Source organism: Setaria viridis, chromosome 9 (genome assembly GCF_005286985.2).
Source record: "Setaria viridis chromosome 9, Setaria_viridis_v4.0, whole genome shotgun sequence".
NCBI classification, from domain to species: domain Eukaryota; kingdom Viridiplantae; phylum Streptophyta; class Magnoliopsida; order Poales; family Poaceae; genus Setaria; species Setaria viridis.
This window is the reverse complement of record NC_048271.2, coordinates 35,617,576-35,639,207: the sequence shown is the minus strand read 5'-3', so window position 1 is coordinate 35,639,207 and position 21,632 is coordinate 35,617,576. Positions and strand designations below refer to the sequence as shown.

General features: G+C 46.6%; 4 protein-coding genes across 4 annotated transcripts in view; 1 reads left to right on the top strand and 3 right to left on the bottom strand.

Moving 5' to 3' along the window:
• The first annotated feature begins 216 nt into the window (after positions 1 to 216).
• On the top strand, positions 217 to 3,786 carry LOC117837163 (metacaspase-1). The gene is made up of 5 exons (XM_034716750.2): positions 217 to 773; positions 1,921 to 2,251; positions 2,893 to 3,013; positions 3,245 to 3,460; positions 3,550 to 3,786. The coding sequence occupies exons 1-5, from the start codon at positions 446 to 448 to the stop codon at positions 3,607 to 3,609; spliced, it is 1,056 nt and encodes a 351-aa protein (XP_034572641.1). The 5' UTR covers positions 217 to 445; the 3' UTR covers positions 3,610 to 3,786.
• LOC117835593 (probable CCR4-associated factor 1 homolog 11) lies at positions 3,130 to 5,340 on the bottom strand. The gene has a single exon (XM_034714949.2). The coding sequence runs from the start codon at positions 5,266 to 5,268 to the stop codon at positions 4,048 to 4,050; it is 1,221 nt and encodes a 406-aa protein (XP_034570840.2). The 5' UTR covers positions 5,269 to 5,340; the 3' UTR covers positions 3,130 to 4,047.
• Positions 5,341 to 5,490: 150 nt separating this feature from the next.
• On the bottom strand, positions 5,491 to 8,558 carry LOC117837162 (beta-amylase 3, chloroplastic). Its single transcript, XM_034716749.2, has 4 exons — positions 7,865 to 8,558; positions 6,926 to 7,136; positions 6,705 to 6,815; positions 5,491 to 6,604 (listed from the first exon to the last, which is right to left on the bottom strand). The coding sequence occupies exons 1-4, from the start codon at positions 8,413 to 8,415 to the stop codon at positions 5,804 to 5,806; spliced, it is 1,674 nt and encodes a 557-aa protein (XP_034572640.1). The 5' UTR covers positions 8,416 to 8,558; the 3' UTR covers positions 5,491 to 5,803.
• Positions 8,559 to 12,361: 3,803 nt separating this feature from the next.
• The window catches only part of LOC117836430 (uncharacterized), a 33,370-nt gene continuing 24,099 nt past the window's right edge, over positions 12,362 to 21,632 (bottom strand). The window contains exons 46-63 of the mRNA XM_072291285.1: positions 20,636 to 21,562; positions 20,486 to 20,559; positions 20,048 to 20,387; positions 19,870 to 19,968; positions 19,646 to 19,798; positions 18,950 to 19,131; positions 18,354 to 18,869; positions 17,839 to 18,016; positions 17,616 to 17,752; positions 16,469 to 16,595; positions 15,575 to 15,796; positions 15,139 to 15,498; positions 14,163 to 14,321; positions 13,811 to 14,086; positions 13,518 to 13,718; positions 13,380 to 13,432; positions 13,187 to 13,295; positions 12,362 to 13,023 (exon numbers count right to left, since the gene is read on the bottom strand). Coding sequence (XP_072147386.1) covers positions 12,664 to 13,023; positions 13,187 to 13,295; positions 13,380 to 13,432; positions 13,518 to 13,718; positions 13,811 to 14,086; positions 14,163 to 14,321; positions 15,139 to 15,498; positions 15,575 to 15,796; positions 16,469 to 16,595; positions 17,616 to 17,752; positions 17,839 to 18,016; positions 18,354 to 18,869; positions 18,950 to 19,131; positions 19,646 to 19,798; positions 19,870 to 19,968; positions 20,048 to 20,387; positions 20,486 to 20,559; positions 20,636 to 21,562 — 4,473 coding nt within the window. The 3' untranslated portion in view covers positions 12,362 to 12,663. The remainder of the gene's footprint in view (positions 13,024 to 13,186; positions 13,296 to 13,379; positions 13,433 to 13,517; positions 13,719 to 13,810; positions 14,087 to 14,162; positions 14,322 to 15,138; positions 15,499 to 15,574; positions 15,797 to 16,468; positions 16,596 to 17,615; positions 17,753 to 17,838; positions 18,017 to 18,353; positions 18,870 to 18,949; positions 19,132 to 19,645; positions 19,799 to 19,869; positions 19,969 to 20,047; positions 20,388 to 20,485; positions 20,560 to 20,635; positions 21,563 to 21,632) is intronic.

Sequence of the window (21,632 nt, the reverse complement as noted above, 5' to 3'; positions counted from 1 at the left end):
CAGTTGAATTAAACATCCTTTAGTCGGTTTAATTCTTTTTAAAATTAAAATTGTTAGAAGGCTAGAACAAACAGGTCCTAAATCGTACTTATCCGTAGCATGCTGCAACCCGCAGCATGCTGCAACGCCTGCTTTCGTCCAAACACACCCATTTTAAACCGTCGAGACCTGAACCGATCTCTGGCCCGGTACTGGGCCCGTGAGCGACGCCGTCGTCATCCTTCACGCGGAAGGAAAGGAAAACGCGCAGGCGCGAGGTCTTTGGGCCATTGGCGCGGTGCTTTTCCCATCGAGACAAGAAGACGAGCCACGCGGAAACCGAACCCACTAGCAGCAAACGACCGCACCAACCAACCAATCCACCTCTCCCGGCGATCCGCCTCCTCTTGTCGCGTCCCCGCCGCCGGCAGACACGGGCAACGCGGCTCCGAGATCGGCGGGCGGGATGATGATGCTGATCGACTGCTCGGGTTGCCGCACCCCGCTGCAGCTGCCACACGGGGCGCCCAGCATCCGCTGCGCCATCTGCGGGGCCGTCACGCACGTCGCCCCCGCGCCCCACGCCGAGCCCAGCCGCGGCGCGGTGCAGCCGGCGCCGGGGTGGGGTCCGCCCCCGCCGCCAGCGCACGGGCGGAAGCGCGCCGTCGTGTGCGGGATCTCGTACCGGTACTCGCGGCACGAGCTCAAGGGCTGCATCAACGACGCCAAGTGCATGCGCCACCTGCTCATGACGCGCTTCAACTTCCCCGACGACTCCATCATCATGCTAAACGGTCGGTAACCCGGCACCTCCATTCTCCATTGCTGCTTTGACCAACCTCCTAGGGAATCGATCGAATTGGCTGTCCGCAATTTCGGGTCAACTTTATGTTAGCATCAGATCCTCTTTATATGTGGTTCGTCGTGTGACGCGATTGATTTGCTAAGGGCAGATACGGTGGAATATGATGATTGGAGAAGGCTTTACGGTTGGGTACCTTTATTCGTTCCAGTTATTCTTATTCTTGGCTTATTGGAAAATTGTAGGAAATTGATATCACTATACATTAGGGTCGATGAAAGAGGATTGAATGAGTTAATGTTTCTTCCGATTTTATGGGATATATTTGTCAATGTCACCTGTCTGACCTAATTGTTTTGCTTCAAGCCATTTGAAACAAACAAACAAACATCTGAATATGTGCTTGCCTTGCCATTTTGAATGATCGAAGATCTTGTTCAGGTTGAGACAATCAGAAGATTTTGGTTTCCGCTAATTTCTCCAAGTCAGGAATTTTTGTTTTCTCGCTTTGATTTCACATACTGATTCTCAAATGTGAACTGCAGAGTCACAGAAAGTTCAGACCGTTTAGGGTGGTTATATAAATCACGTGTCCTGCAAGTTTCTGTAAAGAAAAGTTAAGGCTTTTGTACTGCTCGTCCTTCCAAATACTGGAATTAACTTTTTTTCTAAAAAAAGAAGAATAAATACAATTCCACTATTGGGACTTTCGGATATGCAACTTGCTTTTGAATGTTTTCTATATTCAATATATTTGTCTGTGCCAGTTTACAATGCTAACACAACTATAGCTTACCACCTTTTCTGTCTGCCCATGGCTTTGCATTTGCATGTTTTTAGCTCCTTGCGAGCATTCTGCTCAACTTGAGTTAAGAGATTGTCCACGTTTTATACCAATTGAAGTGCAAATCGTACCTTAGAGCTTGTTTCCTTATTTTTCTCTCTCTTTTTGATTGATGTTAAAACTGTGGTGCCACATGTAGAGGCACTTTTATACTAGGTACAGTTTAGATGGCCTGATGGATTTGAGTTTTGATTAGAAATTTTAGGTACTTAGTGTAAGTTTTCTGATAATGTGTACTGTGCTTCTACTCTCGAACTCTCAAAAAAATCAAACACATTTGGTTACATTCTTGCAGAAGAACAAACCGACCCCTACAAAATCCCAACAAAGCATAACATAAGGATGGCCATGTATTGGCTTGTTCAAGGTTGTCAGCCTGGAGACTCATTGGTGTTCCATTATTCTGGGCATGGAGCACAACAAAGAAACTACAGTGGGGATGAGGTTGATGGGTTTGATGAAACGCTCTGCCCATTGGATTTTGAGACACAAGGAATGATCGTCGACGATGAGATAAATGCAGCACTTGTTAGACCACTTCCTCATGGAGTTAAACTTCATGCACTCATTGATGCTTGTCATAGTGGGACTGCGCTTGATTTGCCTTTCCTCTGCAGAATGAACAGGTTAATTTATGTTACTCATGGTCATTTGGTCTTTTATGTTTTATCTCTCTTATTCTTGGCAGATGAAGAGCTGTTCCTGAACGTAATGTGAATCTTTTTATCTTCTGGTATCTGAAATTAACACTGCAAGAAATGTCCCATAAAAGAAATTGCTACCTATCCCATAAACCATAAAAAAACTGCTACCTATCTCTGAACCTAATGTGAATTTCACATTGGTCTTGTTATGTTTAAAATCATCTTATATCATTTTATGGAAATACAATCTGGACGAATAACAAAGTACCAATGAGCTAAAATTCTAAGCCAACTGTATCCCTGCTAGTATACCTCTTATTACTTCCATGAGTTGCCAACGACCTGGGAATGGTGTGCACACCGCCATTTGTTTACAACAGTTGTGATATCATTTTTTATTGTAGATACCTTGGCTGCACATCATTGCAATAATTTGTTCTGCTAAATTTATCCCTGCATTTGTAAAAGTTTATCTGGCTTAGACTTAGTGATGTGATTTTTATTAGGTTGATTGTAGCCTTATGTTTCTTTCCTTAAGTGTAGCTTACAAGCATACATCTATAAAAAGAGTGGTTATGGTAGAGCTCTTCAGCTAAGGTGACTTAGCTATATTGATATTACAGGAGTGGGCAATATGTATGGGAAGATCACCGGCCACGATCTGGTGTCTGGAAAGGCACTAGTGGTGGGGAGGCTATTTCATTTAGTGGTTGTGACGATGATCAGACCTCTGCAGATACTTCTGTAAGTTCTAGATTTGCTCATTCTCTACAAATTATTGCAGTTATATTTATGTGCTTTTTAGAATTGCAATTGTAAGGTTGTCTGTTTTGTTAGGAGATAGTCTCTGGTCGAGTTCCGTTGCCAGATCATTTTTTAATGCAGTTTCTTGTTTACTATTTGTTTGATCAAGTTTTTTTTTTCCTCTGACATGTCGTTCTTAGTATTTGATTCAATTGGAACTGTTGTGATTAGGCTTTGTCAAAGATCACTTCAACCGGCGCAATGACATTCTGCTTCATCCAAGCTATTGAACGGGGCCAGGGTACCACCTACGGTAGTATTTTGAACTCCATGCGTTCGACAATACGCAATACAGGTGACTCGGCAGGTGTTGGTGGTGGTGCCGTCACATCACTAATTTCAATGCTTCTGACGGGAGGGAGCCTTTCTACTGGTGGTCTGAAACAGGTAATTTTTTTGGCATTATACTTGGCTTTGGTTTATTCCGACTTTTCATCAGTATTTCAATTGGTAGCTGTTTGCTTTGTGTGCTGCAGGAGCCACAGCTGACAGCATGCGATCCATTTGATGTCTACGCGAAGCCCTTCTCGCTATGACGTTGTCCTGGTATTCCCCAAGCTATATAGCTGCTCCCATTTCACGATATCATGGTGTACATTTTCAATATTGGATATGGTCCATCCATCGTACTAGAGCTAACGTGTATGCTTGTGGATTTGACGCACATTTATGCCTTTGAATTGTTTCACAATACGAGGGATTGCGCTTTATTACTTGTTCAGTCCCCATAATGTTCAGTGAACGGTTGGAAAAGGAGTAGTCCAATTTGATGTACCATCACTTCTACATTTCATTAATAATTTTATCCCATTTTTTGGGACCAATGAGCTCAACACAAATCTTTCCCTATATCATACTGAGTAGAAAGTTGTCTAACACAACATTAATACTAGCACACGTTCCTGAAATTTTCTTTTTCTTAAAACAAGAAGAAATTTGAAAATTATATGGTGAATTGGCGTTCCTCCAGAAGTTCAGATAGTGTGCAGTCCTTGCAGGACGCCTCTGTATCTGGTCACGTCATCTCGGAACCTCTGAGGTTTGAGCTTCAAGAACGCTTCTAGAGCGAGCACGCTGCCGGCGCCCGCGAGCGGGTTCGTGGACAGCGGCGGCGGCAACCTGAGCTTGCCCGCGATGTGTTCCAGCCCCACCGGCATGTCTGGGCAGTCAGCGGCCATCGTCGCCACATCGTAGACGTCCTCGCCAAGAGACCTCCGCACCGAACCCAGGAACCCGTCCATGTCGCCGGCAAGTGGTTTACCACCATTGATTACCTTCATCAGGTACGCGAGGTGGTAAGCTCCGGTGTGCGTGACCCACGACACCCCCGGCCGGTTGCCCAGCAACCCGCTGAAGCGGAGCAGCATGGCGAGCTCCTCCATGGGGATGCCACGGAGGCGGTGCTCGAGGCAGTTGAGGCCGCGGCTCTGGAGGTGCAGGAGGGACTGGGCCGCGTGGGGGTCGGCGGCCGGGTCGAAGTCGGACAGGTTGAACTCCCAGGCGGCGACCCGCCCGTCGTCGGTGCAGACGGCGAGCCCGACCTGGAGCGGCTTGAGCGCGTCCACGTTCGCCTTCACGACGGCGTACCGCTTCTCCGCGCCGGGGTCCTGCTGGCCGCCGGCGCCGTGGACGACGACGCCGGGGTAGTGGACCTTCACGGCGACGCAGCGCGCGTGCGCCGCGAAGTAGCCCATGTCAAGCCGCACGGCGCCGAGGTTGTCGGCCCACACCGAGCGGACGGTGACGCCGAACGGCGGCGGCGGCCCCTGCATGATGGGGACGGTGGCGTGGTACCAAGCTGTCGGCAGCGCCTGCATAGGGACGGCGGCGGAGTACGAAGCTGCCGGCGCAGTCATGGCGATGGCGAAAGGCGGCTGCCCCTGCGGGTGGTAGAACGCTCCGGCGGGGATCATGGCGCTCCTCCGGCTTAGCGTTTGCTGCAGCTGTCGTGAAACGTGATCGTAAACCACAAAGCCTCCTGCCCACTTCGTGCACATACATATTGTGGGCGTCAGACATTGTTTGATGCGAGGTCGGTTCTGAATCCGTTTCGAACTCGGGATCCAACTACGAGTCGGAGAAACGAACACAACATCCTGCAAGGAGGGAGGACAGGACGTCATCGTGCGTGCGTCGGGAAGTTCAAAATCGATCAAGACAACCGAAAGAAAGCCCACGCGGCCCAGCAAGTTCATAGCGTCGAAGTTCCATCCAACTGGATCAAACCTAGACAGCCCAGCAAGTTTACAGCTTTGGCCCAGTCAAGTGCTTCACGAGGGAAATCGGCTATCAGCAACAGAGAGAGAGGTGCGCATGTTCAGATATGGGCATATGTGCCTCCTTTCTCTTGAAATGCGAGAATTTCGTATGAATTCTATAAAATTTGCAGTCACTCTGAAAATATTTGCACAAGCCCGTAAAAAGAGTCTAATTAGTAGTATTGGCATTGCAAGTTCTTTTCAGCTGAATTCCCGACACGGTGTACAGTCACGAAGCTGCTCCTTATAATACAGTTTCGAATGAACAAAGGAACAGAAGACAGCCTAGGCTTCTGCACATTGCCTGCCTGCTTACCTACCTGCTCGATTACAGCCTATAAAACTCTGCAACCTGCAAGCCCCCTGAATCTATACAGTTCCCCCCTTCGCCGCTGCACGTACCATACACATACACAACAGCACGGTGCATGTGTGTGTCCGCACGCACAGGCATGGGGGCACCACCCTTGGCCTACAATGCCACGGCGGTGGCGGCGCCCTCGGCCTCCGGCGCTTTCCTCTCCTTGGCGGCGTCGAGGAACCCGACGTACAGGTCCGAGTGCCCCGTGTCGCACCGCGGCAGTGCCGGCCTCGCGCCGCCGTCGGCCATGGCCCGGACGAAGGACACGAACTCCCGCCAGTTGTCGCCGTCGAAGAGCGCCTTGTTCATCCGCAGGTACGTGAACGCCGCCAGCCCCGCGCCGCGCGCCGTCGACACCACCTGCGAGAACGCCGCTTCGTCGTACCGCTCCAGCGCGTTCTCGCCGGCGAGCTCCACCCCGGCGGCGCTGGCAGCGGCCTTGACCTGCTGCACGAGCTGCTCGGGCGAGCAGCTGGCGTGCTGCGGCTGCTGCTCGTCCTTCATCTCCATGCACGTGAAGTTGAGCACGGCGCCGCGCTTGGCCAGCATGCGCGCGATGGGCGCGTACCCGTCGCGGTGCCGCGTGTTGTAGTACCCGGCCGTGAGCTCCGCCGCGTGCGACCGGGTCCCGTAGTGCCAGTGGATTCCGGCGACCTTGGCCGAGAGCGTGGCGCCCGTGCCGCCGAACACGGCATCGGCTGCGGCCAAGACGCGGTCGCCGTGCTCCAGGAGCATGCCGGAGTACCACTCCAGGAAGAACTGGCCGTACTCGGTGCTCCACGTGCCGTCGCGCCGGAAGAAGCCCGTCTCCTCGGGCATCTGCTTGTAATCGCCGGCGTCGTGCGGCCCGCCCCTGCCCCACTCCTCGTGCCCCGCCGCCACCGCCGCTGCTTCGAGCGACGCCCGCATGTACTGCACCGACAAAAACGCACAACAATTCAGCAAACGTCCATCGACAATTGCAAAGACTAACACTTATCAAGTGTATTTGTATTGTTTGATTGTTTCTTACCTTATCATAGCACTGGAACTCGCCGATGCCCGGGAAACGCCATGTTCCGTTGGCCTCTGGGTAGGAAGGATACCTCAGCTCTCCACAGGGCCCCATGCCCACTTGGATCTCCTGCAACAACGATACACAGGTGGTTTAGTCTTAAGATCACAGCATCATGCTCAAGTGCTATTGCAATATCCAGTGGTCAATAAGAAATGGGCAGGTTAATTGATGATTACCGCAATGACGTTGCCGAGGTAGTCACGGAACCTGTCGTGGAAGCTGCGCATGTAGTCGGCGTAGACCTGGATGGGTGTCCGGCCCTTGAGCACCGGCAGCGTGTCGCAGCCGAGGGAGATGTACTCGGGGTTCCGGCGGCCGGACCTGTCCGTGTACACGATGTCCGGGTTGCTGCTCATCTCCTCCAGCACCCATGGCGGCAAGGGGATGCTGCAAACGTCGTCAGAGCAACAAACGTCAATAAAAGAGTACCAGCAACAGATAAAACTGTCCAGAGACCTAGCATCAATCAGAGGAGCATCTATCAACTACTCAATCATGTCAACCAAATCAGGCAATTGGTTAGCTGTTAACGGTCAGTACAAACCGATGATTGGGGAATTAATCTATGGATCTTTTCCCTTCAATTCCAGTGGTAGCAACATCTCTGCTCTGCTAGCAACTACTCAATCATCTATTCATCTCACACCTTTAAGGCTTTAACCTTTCTTTTGCCACTTGTGCTTGCCTTCTCAAGACAGAAAGAAGCACTTGGACAAAACTGATTGCTTGCCGGCCGAGCCATACCAAGCCCTTGCGTGCAAGGGAAGGGATCACCAAAGGAAAAAAAAGGGGGCAAGTTTTGATTAAGGGCTCTAATCGTCTAGTTTAGTGGAGGATTAACCTAGTAACCCCCGTGTGGGCCTAACTTGTTCGCCTAATTTTGTGGACACCCCCTTGAAGCTACGCACATCAATTGGCTCCTAAAAAAACTGAAAGAACGCAGTGAATCCCGTTTCGCACTGGAGTCTGAACTCTGAACTGTCTGAAGCATCATGAGTTCAATTCCCACAAATCTAGTAGCCAATTTATCTTTTTGATGAAAGACAGTAGCTAATTGATCTGCGGGATTGCTACCGCTACGAGAGCACAGGGCTAATGGGATGGAGATGGCTTACTTGCAGGTGTCGCCGACGTTGCCGCCGCACTGGTGGAAGGACATGACGGCCTGGAGCCGCAGGCCGGCGCGCTCCACCATGCGCACGAGCTCGGCGTAGGCCTCCCAGTCGTAGCGCCCGGGTCCCTCCCGCTCCACGACGCCCCACCAGACGTCCACCATGACGCCCTCCACCCCGGCGCCCCGCAGCGCCATCAGACTCGCCGCCACCGCGCGCTGCCGCGACAGCTGGCCGCCGGGCCCCACCGTGTCCAGCGGCAGCATCACGTACACAGGGACCCCGCCGCGGGGCCGCCCGTGGTCCTGGCCCGCTGCGCCGCCGTGCAGCAGCTCGGCGGCCTCGGCCGGCGCGCGGTCCATCGCCGGCGCCGGCGCCGCCGCCGCGGCCGCCCTGACGAGGCGCAGCCTGCGGCTCGGCGCGGCGGCGTGGGACGGGGCCGGCACGGCGGCGCAGCTCGGCGGCGCGTCGTCGGCGCCCGGCTTGTGGAGGAGCTTGGAATTGGGGTCGACAGGCGACAGGAAGGACGTGGTGGAACGCAGCGTGAGCGCCATGGTTCTGCCTTTTGGATCAGGGACGAACCGACCAACAAATCAGCAAGGCTGCAAGAGAGGAAGAGAGGTGCTTGCGCTTGGCGAGAGAGGAAGAGGAAGGGGAGGATTTGAACAAGATGATTTGATTTCAACTCGTTTGCAAAGGCTGGGCAAATGGGATGGGGGAAATGGGAGGAGAGGCTCGGCGTGGGTTGGGCTCTGTATTTATAGAGGAATCGCCGGCGGTGCCTTGACGGCGACGGATGACACGGGTGCTTATCGCTAATAGAATGATCAGCGATCAGGATTAGGACTAAAGATAAAATGGACGCGAGCTAGTTGGAGACTGAAGATTGCATCAGCCTATCTATCCGTTCCGTTGCCTGCTGCTGCTGATGCCTGATGGGCGGCGCTGGTGGTCTTATCCAAATTATTCATTTAATTTGTCTCATTAGGCAACAGATAAATGCTCCTGCCCTGCTTAAACACTTATCGATCGCGTACTCGCATGTATAATACGGCAGTATCAGAATACACGACCCGTACAGTACCATGCCTGACGTGGCGGGCGACAAGCTGCTGAGCTAAACCAGCGTTGTGCTCACCCAGCCACAAGAGGATTAGGGAGTGTGATTAGTGTAGCACGAGATCCACGACGCTATCGGAGATCCAGATGCGTGCTAGTACTGCAGCGCGTGGACGGGCAGGCGCGCCACGTCGGCGCTTCTTTCACTTGGCTCCCAGGCTGCGAGGAAAAAGGCTTGGCAACGGATAAGAAAAGTATTATCCGCCTGGCGTGGCGCGCGGGTTGACGTGTTCAAACCGCGCTCAGGCCCATCGCCCCCGTGAGGCTGGCAGTGCGGCCCGGGTCCTGCCGGGCTGCGCGGGGGCCGGTCCAAGGCAAAGGTGGTTGCGAACCCTGTCTTGTGCTTTTGGCATGGCACGACGCGACCAATGGGAGGATTCATGGCCCCGGATGAATCCCTCGTGCAACTTGCCGTATTTCCATTTTATTTTCCTTTTTTGACGCGTTCAGTGCATTTTCTGTTTTACTCAAAAATCAAAATAACAGTAGGAATGGTGAAATGTGGATGGAGAAGGCCTTGGAGCACGGTGAGGTCCGGACTTGGTAGACGAGACGGAGAACGCGTGTAAAGATGGACAGCCACTCCAGCCTTGGTGCGCGGTCGGTTTGGAGGCTTGCGCCCTCGGGGAATCGGGGGCAACGAGCCTAGACGCGAGTGAGTCAGCACACACGCGGACGTAAACGACCTACCAGCAAACCTCCTACGGTGCTGCTGCCATCATGCCCGTCCTTTCTCCGGATTTGTCCTGTTCGAATGCTATTCCACTATAGTTTACAGCTGTTCACACATGCGAATATGCGAACGGGTGGTTTTTTCTTTTTCTTTTGGGGGAGAAAACACATGCGTTCGTTTTCTCAGCTGCTCGTTTTTATCAGATGGTTACAGTAAAAATAGGCTGACAAATCCTACACGGAGCCTTGTACAGGTCAACGTGATCAACTGACCATTAAACAAAAGAAAACTACCGACAGAGCCTTGTACAGCCACACGTAGATGATTCTTACTGATGGTCAATATGATGATGTTTAACAAACCAACACCCGACAAATCCTACACGGACTATAGTCACGCTCTCCTGCAACACATGCATGAGGCTCCAAGGCCCTAGAGCACGGGGAGCTCCTCGGATCCGATTACTTTGTGGTCTTGTGCCGCGGCGTGAGGCGATGAGCTGGTGGTGACGCGGCCGCGCGCGGCCACCAAGAGCAAACGCGTGGCTGCCATGGCGGCCTTATCCGCGCCCCGCCCGTCGCCGCGCCACCTCCACCCCATGCTTCCGGACGGCGGGGCCGAGCTGCTCGCCTGCTCTCGCCCTAGGCTTTTGGTTTCTTGCGCGCTTTTCTGTTGCCAGGTTTGGCCCGCGGGCCCCGGCGCCGGTGACCTTTGGGGCCCCGTCTTCCGGTCTGTGTTTGTGGCTCTTGTTGCGCACACCGACTTTCACTTGTCTCCTCTGTTGCGTCCACTTCATTTTTCTATTTTTAAAAAAAGACTTTTTCATTGAAGTAACGAGGGAAAAAAAGAAGACTATCACAAGTGTCAAGTGGACCCTGTGTAATAATTCGATAAAGTGCAACTCCATGCTCATCTTTAAACATTAGCTTAAAAAAGAATTGTAAAACGATTTTTAAGAAAAGGCCCCCGCAGTTAGAAGCTTGCTTTCCCTACGGGTTTCAATTTTAAATGGAAAATCTGTTTTCTTTTAAAAAAATTGTGAAGTCAAAGAGAAGCTTTAATTTAATTTCTTACACTGCACACTCGCCCCTACGAACACACTCGCCCCTACGAACACACGCGCGCAACCATATCCTTATGATCACCTCCGAGAGACTGAGCCGGCAGATCCTCGAGATGGACGCAGATCCTCGAGATTGACGAAGTCACCATTAGCGTCAATAGCGTCTCGCTATTGACGAGCACGTCGCCTACCACTGAAAGAATAGTACCCTACCACTGAAAGAATAGTACCCGTTAAATCCAAGAATAATCCAGCGAGCAGTGTCAAGTCGAGTCCTGTCGAGGACTCGAGCCTAATTGACAGGTTAGGAAACTTTACCACCTAAGATATGCCAAGAGAAGCTTTTTTACGTACACCATGGTCTAACATTCTTGCTGTTGACTTCACTATTGATCAATGATCATGGCTCGCTATTGAGTAAGATGACAAGTAGTGGTGCGTTTTAAATTTTAGGTGCGTTTTATAAAAAAAGTATTTAACATCTGTACTATCACAATAAATGCACGATTAAAACGTATTTCATGGAAGTTTAATAAAGCAAGTTTCATGGAACGTTTAATAAAACTAGTTTGTTGTTGTAGATATTTGTGTATCTTTTTATAAATTTAGTCAAAACTAAGTTTAACTTAGAAGTTAAAATAACTTATAATTTGAAACATAGAGTATAACAAAATAGAGTATAACAAAATAAAGTAGCACATCTACATCTCCAAGAGTGTTAGAATCACGCCAAAAATCTAGTTCTGGGTATAGGTTTTGGGCATCTTGGAGATGCACAGCTTGGAGTTCTTGTGTATAATTTTTTTAAAAAAATTGAAAAATGTGAACCAATGTCGAGCTGACCGAATTTCCAGCTGAGTCCTCGCTCGGCGAACTAAAAGAGAAAGCACCTCACGAAATATCTCTCCCTGCAGCCGATATTTCCATCCTGGAGACTCGCATATCTAGATACCAACAGTGGTCTGCTTTCCATGCCCCCACAGGATCGAGTCACGGTCTTTGTTTCTCCCTCCGGTGTCCGCCTCGCCATGGACCACAACCACCGGCCGTCCCCGTCGGTTCCCACGGCGGCGTTTGCGTGCCAAACCTGCGCGGCCCGGGCAGCCGTTGCCTCGCTGCTGCATTTGAACGGGGGGAAGCGATGCAACGTGTTGGCTCCTCGACGAAGCGCTCCTCCGCAGGCGCGTGGGTGCATGCATGCGAGACGACAGACGAGACGAGCCGTCGCCTGATCTGATCCCGAACGCCACTGTCAAGCACCGGTGTGGCACGTCCATCAGGCGCCGTGCCGCGTGCTTATCTCCAAGATTCCAACAAGCTCCTGTCAAAAAATCTTGGTCGACCGGGAGCTCGCCCGGGGAGTGGCACCCCCTGGATCGGTGATGGCGCGCAGTGAGGGTGCGCGCAATGGCAGATTGCATTGTTTGGTTGCTTCAAAGTTCCAGGGTTGGCACAACGTGTTGCCAGAAACTTTTAGACTACTGGTTGCAATAATTTTCACTAGATTGGTGGGCATATCCATATGAGGTTACTGTTGTGTGTTGAATCAGCTCTACCATTCTCTCTGCACTCCCTAGCAAAAGGGCACAGCTGCAAATTCAGACGGCAACAAAATGTAGAGCAAGAACCTCACAATTCATAATCATTCACCCACAAAAAAAAAAGCATGCTTAATCGTCCAAGGCTGGACAAAAACTGTGACGAGCGTTACAAAATTTCGCATTTACAACTTACAACGTTTGACCTGAACCTACTACTGGTAGTTTACAACATTTACACCCAGACAAAAGGGTTGTGTGTATGCTCTGACCACGGAGAGACGAAGAGCGGACTGAAAGATGCGGCTTTCTTCGAGCTTTCGTGCACGAGAACGCTGGTCCAACTCTGCCCCAGCCGAGTTTTCTTGCACGCACGTATATGTATTATGTACATCCTCTTTCATGCACGTCATGTTTGCTTTTCTTGTCGCGGAGTCGCTGGTGCTCGCTGCATAAGCGACTCCACTATCTTCTTGGGCCTCTGCTCAGACTGTTCTTTTGAGACACGAAGTGCCATGAACTGCAGTGAGCTGCTCTGAACTTGGTAGATGTAGCATCCCCATGGGTAGGCATCTGCTGATGCCCATATGATTTGCTCCTCATACTCCGCAGCCTCTGCGAGTCTCTCATCCACGCAGAAAGCACAGTCAAGAGGGGGCTCCTCAAAAGCGGACACAGCAACGCACCCAAGAGCTACGTAGCCGCCAGGTGGCCTTGGAAGCCATATTGATACAGGACTCTTGTAATCCTCAGCACAGTTTCTCCAAACCTGCACGCAAAGCAAATATGAGCGTGCGCTCGACATTAACAATAAGCTGCCATAAAATTAATAAATTTATTAGCATAAAAGTAACAAAACAGTTATACTATTTTAGTATAAGCTCAACATTGACCAAGAGCTTCTGGCACAAAAAAGTCCTTTGAATACTGACCAGGTCGTAGCCCAGAGGCAGTGCAAAATTTCCATTGGCATTTTTGTAGACAGCAGCAAGTTGCGGTGGATGGGTGCCGACATGAGCAACATCTCCAATTGAGATATACCTGAAATAATTCGCTCTGTATCTTCAGCATCAGCATAAAAAAATGTTACACTAGGGGGACACGTTGACTTGTCTAGCTTCATACCCATTAGGGCACAAAGGCCTCCAGATGCTAAACACCCTTCCATCATCCGCAACCTAAAATAAACATCAACAGTTGTTTAACATCATGATGGTATTTGGGAAAAAATATTTTTCAGTCATTCAGATTGTGATGAATTACCTGCTTGGCAACTAGTTTACATCGGCTCCGAATTTCTGGTTCACTGCTCCACATTTTCCGGAAGTTAACCGTGTGGTTCATGAGCCGTTGCTCAACATCACTAGAAGTTCCTCTCGAGCTTATCAAAGACCTAGAAAGACTGTGGGATTCCCTTTTATCATCATCTGATGCAAAATACACATGGCGCTGGCCTGATGGAACCTATTATGGTTTTGTTCAGAAATACAAGTTCAGTTCAGGAGAGTTGATATCTAAAAAAAAAAAGTACAGTTCAGGAGAGCAGGGAAAAGGACCTTCAAGGGTATAACTTTCATTGCTGCCTGGTGAGATCTCCACATTTTCCGAACTGACGAACAAAGTGAAAGAGCCTGAGGTTCACGGTCTTCATCAACGTTGCACTTAATAAGCCTGACAAAGTTCTCAGACCTCCTGAAATTTTTTAGATGTATGATCACATGCGAAGGCCTCTGATACCCAGCTTTTGCTAGCTCCAATGCAAGTACTTCTTCCCAAGGAACATCCCAAAGTATTTTGGAAGGTTTCTTATCCATTTTATCTAGATCCAAGCACTAAACAAATGAAGAATGTGAGTTTTAATCAAAATTTTGAAGTAACATGATACAATCAGAAAGGAATAAGCCTCACCTGAAGCAGTATCACCCGCTTGTTAGTTACTAAAGCGATCCTCTGGTTTGGCAAAATAAAATGGTCCTCATAGTAATCAGACCATGCATACTTAGAAGGTTCTCGAAATAAATCCGTGCATGCAAAATATCTGCTTGCTTCTGCCAGGTAAAGGGCCATCTGAAGCAGAGAGTAATCGAATTTAGTTGCCAGCATACCAAAAAATCACTCTCTTCTGACTAATAATATTAGCATCAGAACCATTAGAACCATTTAACTTGGCCTGCATGCTTGATCAATTTAACAAAGGTGAAGTTTTGTCTAACTAAAACAGAGCTGGATTGATCTAAAGTACATCACTATGTAAATGCATGATATGATTGCTCATGTAGTAACCATAACGTCTAAATTGGATCCTTCCAAGTAAAGAATTTTAGTGCACAGTACAACTTTCCTGATTGACTCACAGAACACTTCACAAATTCTGCATCACTCGTCCTTTCTCACAATTCCAAATGGGAGAAGAAAATATAGACGGTATTTGTGATTAGATAACTTTTGACATATTGTAAGCTGGTTGAAGTCAGGCCGGGCCACTGGCCACTAGTTACAAATCATTTTCCAAGGAATTGGTAATTTCGTTTTGCTGGCATATTTGGATTTACAAAAATGCATTATTCAGCGTTCATCAAAGTGATTCATATGGACTTATGGACTGAGTCTCTTGCTTGTGATGTCAGCTAGTACTAAAGGAAAGGGCCTTAAAGAATGAACCATAATAATTCTTGACATATAGGAAAAATCTTCAGGACGCTTCATCTTATTCATTAGGTTTACCTTACTCTTCTTTCTATTTTTTTAGTTTTATTTGAGTTTCATAATAGATATTAGACTGGCAACCTGCCTTCCAGGAATCAGTGGATCCTTTTGTACATTTATTTTTGTCATCAAAAGGCAAAAGAAAAAGAAATGAACAATATGAAAACAAGCACAGTACCTGACCAGCAGCTTCAACTTTGTCATACTCTCTTACTATACCATCTCGGTGGATAGCACGAGGATCTCTTATCCTCTGGGGGACAGATTTGTTACTTAGAATGTTGACGCATCTCATAAAACTAGCACCAATTCCGTCAACTGTCAGCGAGAAAAAATCCAGAGCCCCACTTAAAGGCTGTACAATGAAACCTACAAAAGCACGGCCAAGACCAGGAGCAATGCCTATAAGACCATACTGTCTGGCACTCTCAACTGGCTTTCTTAAGACACCAGAAACCCCAAAAGCCAAACCCTGAGCAAATGCTTCTGTCCCTTGAACTAGTCCATCGCCAACACCAGTGATCCTCCTTGACCAGACCTGAATCACATTCCACTTAAGTGTTTCACTGAGTCAACAGAAACAAGGATAAAAGAAACCATATAAGTTATTTCACCTGCTTTGATCTCAGCTGAAGAAATTGCCCATCAGTAGAGAGCTCCGCAAATCCTTTACTAAGTGATGATAAAGTTGATTTTGTCACTCCAAGAAAATCTACAGAGAAGATTAGATGCAGGGGATTGTGGATCAGATCTCTCTTGATTCGGTTCATGATAGCAGGGATGATGGAGCTCTTCCGCATATACCGGCTTCTGTGCATGACCTTCCGCAGATGTACCTAAGGCAAATATCAAGGGAGGACACTACATTTCATTGGACTCAAAGTATAAATCTCTTATTTAAGAATTCAGAAATAAGACTAGCCCAATAGTTTTGAATTGGACCATGAATACATGACCCCAACTTCTGATAACATAAAATTCTGGCAGACATGAAAGGAAAAAAAAGATCAACTTGCCTCTGTTATCAGCACTAAGGTGAATTGTTTAGGTCCAATGAAAACTAAGCTGAACTTTTGAGTACTGTATTTAGGGTAGTGCACTGACTGGACATATTCTTTCAGGAGTTCCACTTTGAACTAATGCTGCATACGTTGTACCTCACCCAAACACCATAAAGATTGCGGAACTGAATTCCTAGGGAGTGCGCTAACCAGATCTCTACCTGGATTTGCCAGGGGCTGCTGTGTTTGTAACTATTGATTGAAAAATGTCCTCCACCAGAGAACCTACCAGCGAGAGTACAGACAACTCTAAAAATGTATGTGTGGGTACCCTGACCCAGCAGAAGGGGAGTTTGTAACTATTGTTTGTTTTAGCATAATTTCACAGTTCATAAACTAAAGTTCCTGGATTCTGATGAAATGCGCAAATCTAACCTAATATAACTGGGTTAATCAGGCACTGGCCATGAAACATGATGTTCCATACATAAACTGAGTTCAAGTTACCTGAATCTTAAAGGCATTACCCACAGCAGATAGGACAGGGCTCCATACGCCTAGGACACCTCGTGGTCTTTGAGTAGGCGCAGTTTCCAGAGATATTTTGAGCCTTATCTCTGAAATATCAACAAGCCTGCAAATTATACAATTATTATGTGACATGTAATTTCTGGTTGAATTATACCATTGCAGAAGACTTATACACCAAACCAAATGGTATGTGAGAAATCCAAAATGGCTACATGCAAATACTTGTGCATCTTTATAGGGTGCACAAACATACCACTTATCGATCTTTTGCGCACAATAATGTTTGACAGGATCATGAAACTCCATACATAAGAGAACTATAGGGGTTGCAATCCACAGAATACAAATCTGGAGCTTACCATTGTAAATACCAGGACCATTCATTTCATTTTTTTTCTCAAACGTGCAGGAGGAGCTCTGTATTATTTCATTATAGAAGGAATAAAAAGGCAAGTTCAACACAGGAAAAAACTTAGTGAATGGTCAAAACGGACCCCTCCCTAAACACACCAGAGAAAGAGTTACAGGCTCGCCACACCAAGGTTACAAATGGCCAGATCACCCATAAATGGGCTACGAATCCGGGGTAAGCGACCATAGCAGAAGCTCATGGAGAGCCAAGGCTCCAGCTAAACACCAAAGACTAACTTTCATCAGCCACTATTCGTAGAATCCCTGAGGCATTTGGTCTAGCACCATTGAACATGCAATCCTTACGATGCATCCAAAGCTCCCACGTGACTAGAATGATCAAGGAATTTCCCTGTTGTATAAGGGGTTTTGTGTATATCTGGACACACTAGTATGTGGCTATATTCGGGCCTAGAGCCGTCATGATTAATACAGGTGCTATTCATAACATGGTAATCATTCAAAAAATAGGGTAGTAAGTTAGGGTTGAATCCTCATTCTAGTTTCCAGGATGGGTAAAGCATTTATCATTATCTAGATAACAAGTGTAGCACTAGATCTCATCAGTAATTACTGATGAATGACAGGATGCATCAAATTGGAAACACGGCAAAGCAATTTCAGATGCAAAAATGTATGTCCAAAAAGTAGGAAAGCCTAACAGTTGCTATAGAAATTTAGATGGCAAAGTGGCTGCAACTTAGGAGCTTACTCTATTCGTATCTCAGGATCCACTTCAGTGACAGTTGTGCTACTACTGGCACTCACAAAACGAAGATTGTTGTAGAAGTCAACTAGTGCCCAAATAATAGGCTCATGAATATTCAGTCTCCATGCTTCATTAATTACCTGGAGAAAACACGAGTTTCATTATTTCAGTATGGGTTGATATAAAATAAATTTGCTTGTTGAAATATGCACAGCAATAACATTACCCGGATATAGACATGTGGGTAAACTTGAATGCCGTTTGACGTTACATTGCCAACAGCAATGTTTGCTTTGAACACAGGACGATTTAAATCAGGCCTGCTCTCAGTGGCCAAAATAACAGGCATTGTAGACAGTGGCAACTGATTATCTAATTGCAACTGGCCAAGAATTAACTTAAACCTGCAGAACGCTATATGTATCAATAAAGATGATTCAGAGCAGATAAAGCCATGATTAGTAAAATGAGATGCTATAAAGCTAGGTTCATAGGTATGCCATCAGTTATGTATTTGACCGTTGTCCAAAGATGATGCCAATAAATGGAAAGGAGCAGTGGTAGTGGCTTCAAGAATATGACATACAAGAAATGGTGAAGAACTAAGTGTAGCTCAACATTCCCGTGTCCCCCCAGTGATGGAAGGCATTTCTTTTGCATAGGGAAGAAAAAGGTGATTTCTAGGCATGCGCATGTCTGGACAGGATGTTGACGAAACAAAACATTAGTTGCAAACCGTACCTGCTAGTGGTCCCAGAATCATAACCAGTCATGTACGAAATGAAAACCTTCTGCAGATGCAAGTATAAAAGCTCTCTCGGCTTATGATCAATCAAAGATATTCCAACAACTCCAAGTTCAACAATAAGCTCCAAGGGCTTGGCATCTGGCTCTATCTCGTTTTCTTTCAATGCCGATGCTTGGTGATCAATTAGTTCAGATCCAGGCGATCCATATACTTCCTCTTTTCTTAGGGAATCGGTAAACTTCAGTATCTTAATATCACTAGTCTCAACTATACTGAACTTGAGGCCATGTTCCCTAAAACTGGTGTAACTTCCAACAGGGTTCTCCAAGTCAACACATAGGACACAAGCAACATCTCCTTTCTGGATGCTAACATCAATAGCTTTCTGTCCATATGGGTCATCCAAAGAATATTTTCTGGTTGAAAGTGGTTTCACTTGGATCCAAGTATCTTCACCTAAACCAGACTGGCGAGTACTGATTGTTGTACTACTTGTCCGGTTCTCAATCCTGCAAGCAACCATACAATGGCCATAGTCATAAAAGGGGGAAACAAATGTCTGCATGTTGTTATTACCATTTCATGCTACCTGATTGGCCCATATGCTGGCCCCAGACGGAATACAATCAAGAATCTTGAACCTTCCTCATAGCCGCGTATCTCGGCTTTCACAAATTTCATAGTACCATCCTGCTTTCTCATTGCTATAACAATGGTGTCTTCTTTTACTATCTCCAGAGGTTGACACCAGTCTGTATCCGCCAGTCGGACCTTCAAATAGGGCAGAAGACAATTGCAGTTCAAATATATTCATCCAAATCATTTAACCAGCAAAAAGTAACATTGACGGAAAATTGTGTTATTTTCTTAGAGCAGAACCCAAATGATATCCTTACCTGACATCAATTACTCATTGTGCAAGGTAACACATGCATACGCATATCACTCTTATTTCTCAAGATAGATAAATGTTTGGAAAGGTAAATATAAAAACTGCATATTTTCACATAGAATAATTGACATAAACAAGTTGATGAATGCAAATTAAAGAAAAAAAAGATCAACAGTCAATGCAATATACAGAAACCACATTGAGCATATAAAGAGCAGGAAAAAGACAGTTGAACCAAATGGCCAACAGAATCTCTTACGTAAAAGACACCACAACAAAAGGTTTGATAAAAAGAAAATACTAACATGGTGATTTACTTTTAATAACAGATCCATCAACAATTCAAGCATACAATTAACCTAAATGGTGTTATCATTGAGAATGATATAGTACCTGCAGTTTGTCAGTATCACCCTCAGAGTACATAAAGGAAACCCTCCAGTCATATGCTTGTAGAACCTTTGGCTCATCTCCAGCACTAAGTTTTATGTACAAATCTTGTCCAAACCTGTTTGTGAATGTTATGTACGGGCGTACATTGATAACCTGTTGTGTCATGACATGAAATTAATTTATTGACACTTTCTATATGAAATTATAGATTAGCATGCAGCTACCTTTGTTGGAACAGCTTGGTATGAGGATGGCTTTGAACAAAGAAGAATATGCATGCATTTTCCATCATCATCGTAGGCAGAAAGATCAACGGTGCCATCCTTAATAGACAGGAACAACGTAATTAAAATCGAAGTGGTTCAAAACAAGATATACAAATAAAAGAAGATCCAAACTAACCATATCACCAAGAGGTGATAATTCTTTCACAGCTCCAAATTGTCCTCCATGTCCACCCACAGATGATAAAAGTCCTAAGCCCTTGAAATTTAATCCAGATGCTATAGTGTATCCCTCAACCAATTCATCGTGTTTTATATCATAGAGGTGCTTCTCACTCCTTTCCAAATGTGAACGTGCAAGAAGCCGCTTCTTCTCTTTCTTTCCAGAGGTATCAATGAGTCGCAGAGTAAGTGGAGGCAATCTAGCAAAAGATATCCAATAGGGAACATATATTCTGATAACCCTTGCCATCAAATAGTCATTATCGCTGCTTTGTTCAAGCACAATTTGTACAATCCTACAGAAGAATGGAAGATGAATAGGATAAGAGAAGCTCTACTAATGAATAGTTATGGGATGTTATACACCAGAAATTTTTCATGTTTGCATTGTTACCTTCTAGATAAAGAGCTTCTTAGATTGATAAATTTTGAAGGTGCTTGGGTTGGATGTGATATAAGAACAGGCTCCTGGAAAACAGAAAAATTATTTCAATAGTGTGGAAAAAAATCAAAGCATATATTTGTGAAAGCACTGTATACGTACATGCATTTGTTCCCATCCCCCATGCGGAATGAGAGACAAGTACAAAGGGTTTCTTGGATCAACATTGTGAACCTTCACAGCCTCTCCAGGATTTAAGGCACCACGAGAGCAACTTGAATCTTCATCATCGAGGTGGCTAGAACTTACAGTATAATGTGCAGAAATGGGAAGATAGTATGCCAAACACAATGGGGACTTGATAATGATGCTCCAATCGTATACTGGATCCATGTGAACATCTTTGCCTATTTCCTTGGCTTCTATACTCAAGCAAAACCATAGTCCATGACAAGAACTGGAAGTGCCATCAATCTGTGAGCAGAATAGCAAGTTTTCTGATTCATACAGATCTGATACACATATATCTAGGATCTCCTCCTTTCTAAACTCAGTTTGACTGCGTCTCTCCTGGACATCACTCCAGGAGTAATTAATGTGTTCATGATGAGTTGCCGGTCTTAGCTGCAACATATAAGGCGCAACAGGATGTGAGAGGCCTGGTAGTGGGACTGGAACCGCAGAATTGGGTTCCAACATTCCGATCAAGATTTGATCCTCTTTAACAGAACTGTCTTTTCCCTGTTCATCTGATTGTGCACTTTGAGCGAATCTTCCTTTTAGACGCAAATCAACAACAAAATTGGTTGTGTTAGTAACAGACACAAGGGAACGTATGCTAAGGTATCTGTTGCCCTCCTTGACTGTTGCTTCACTAGCAATCACACAATTGCCAAACCTCCAACATGCTGCAGGTACAGCATAATTTAACTTCATGTCTGTCCAAGGCCCTTCTTTGGAAGGACTAATTTGGATATATCCAGTCTTACTTCTTCCAGGACTGGTTGTCTTCCCTTGTTGTACACTAGCTCTACCAGAAACAAGTACAGCAAATCTTATTATCCCACTAGGTTTAACAGTTTCAGGTTCCTGCGAAGAATTGTGAATACAATTTCATAAAAAAATATGTAAATACAAATTTCCCAGAAGCACCATGTGT

Excerpts from the sequence above, each read along its gene's own strand:
- LOC117837163 (XM_034716750.2), top strand. The coding sequence starts at position 446 with ATGATGATGCTGATCGACTGCTCGGGTTGCCGCACCCCGCTGCAGCTG. Across the intron at positions 774-1,920 it reads CTCCATCATCATGCTAAACG|AAGAACAAACCGACCCCTAC; the intron begins GTCGGTAACCCG and ends ACATTCTTGCAG. Across the intron at positions 3,461-3,549 it reads CTACTGGTGGTCTGAAACAG|GAGCCACAGCTGACAGCATG; the intron begins GTAATTTTTTTG and ends TGTGTGCTGCAG.
- LOC117835593 (XM_034714949.2), bottom strand. The coding sequence starts at position 5,268 with ATGAACTTGCTGGGCCGCGTGGGCTTTCTTTCGGTTGTCTTGATCGAT.
- LOC117837162 (XM_034716749.2), bottom strand. The coding sequence starts at position 8,415 with ATGGCGCTCACGCTGCGTTCCACCACGTCCTTCCTGTCGCCTGTCGAC. Across the intron at positions 7,137-7,864 it reads AACGTCGGCGACACCTGCAA|CATCCCCTTGCCGCCATGGG; the intron begins GTAAGCCATCTC and ends CGACGTTTGCAG. Across the intron at positions 6,816-6,925 it reads ACCTCGGCAACGTCATTGCG|GAGATCCAAGTGGGCATGGG; the intron begins GTAATCATCAAT and ends TCGTTGTTGCAG.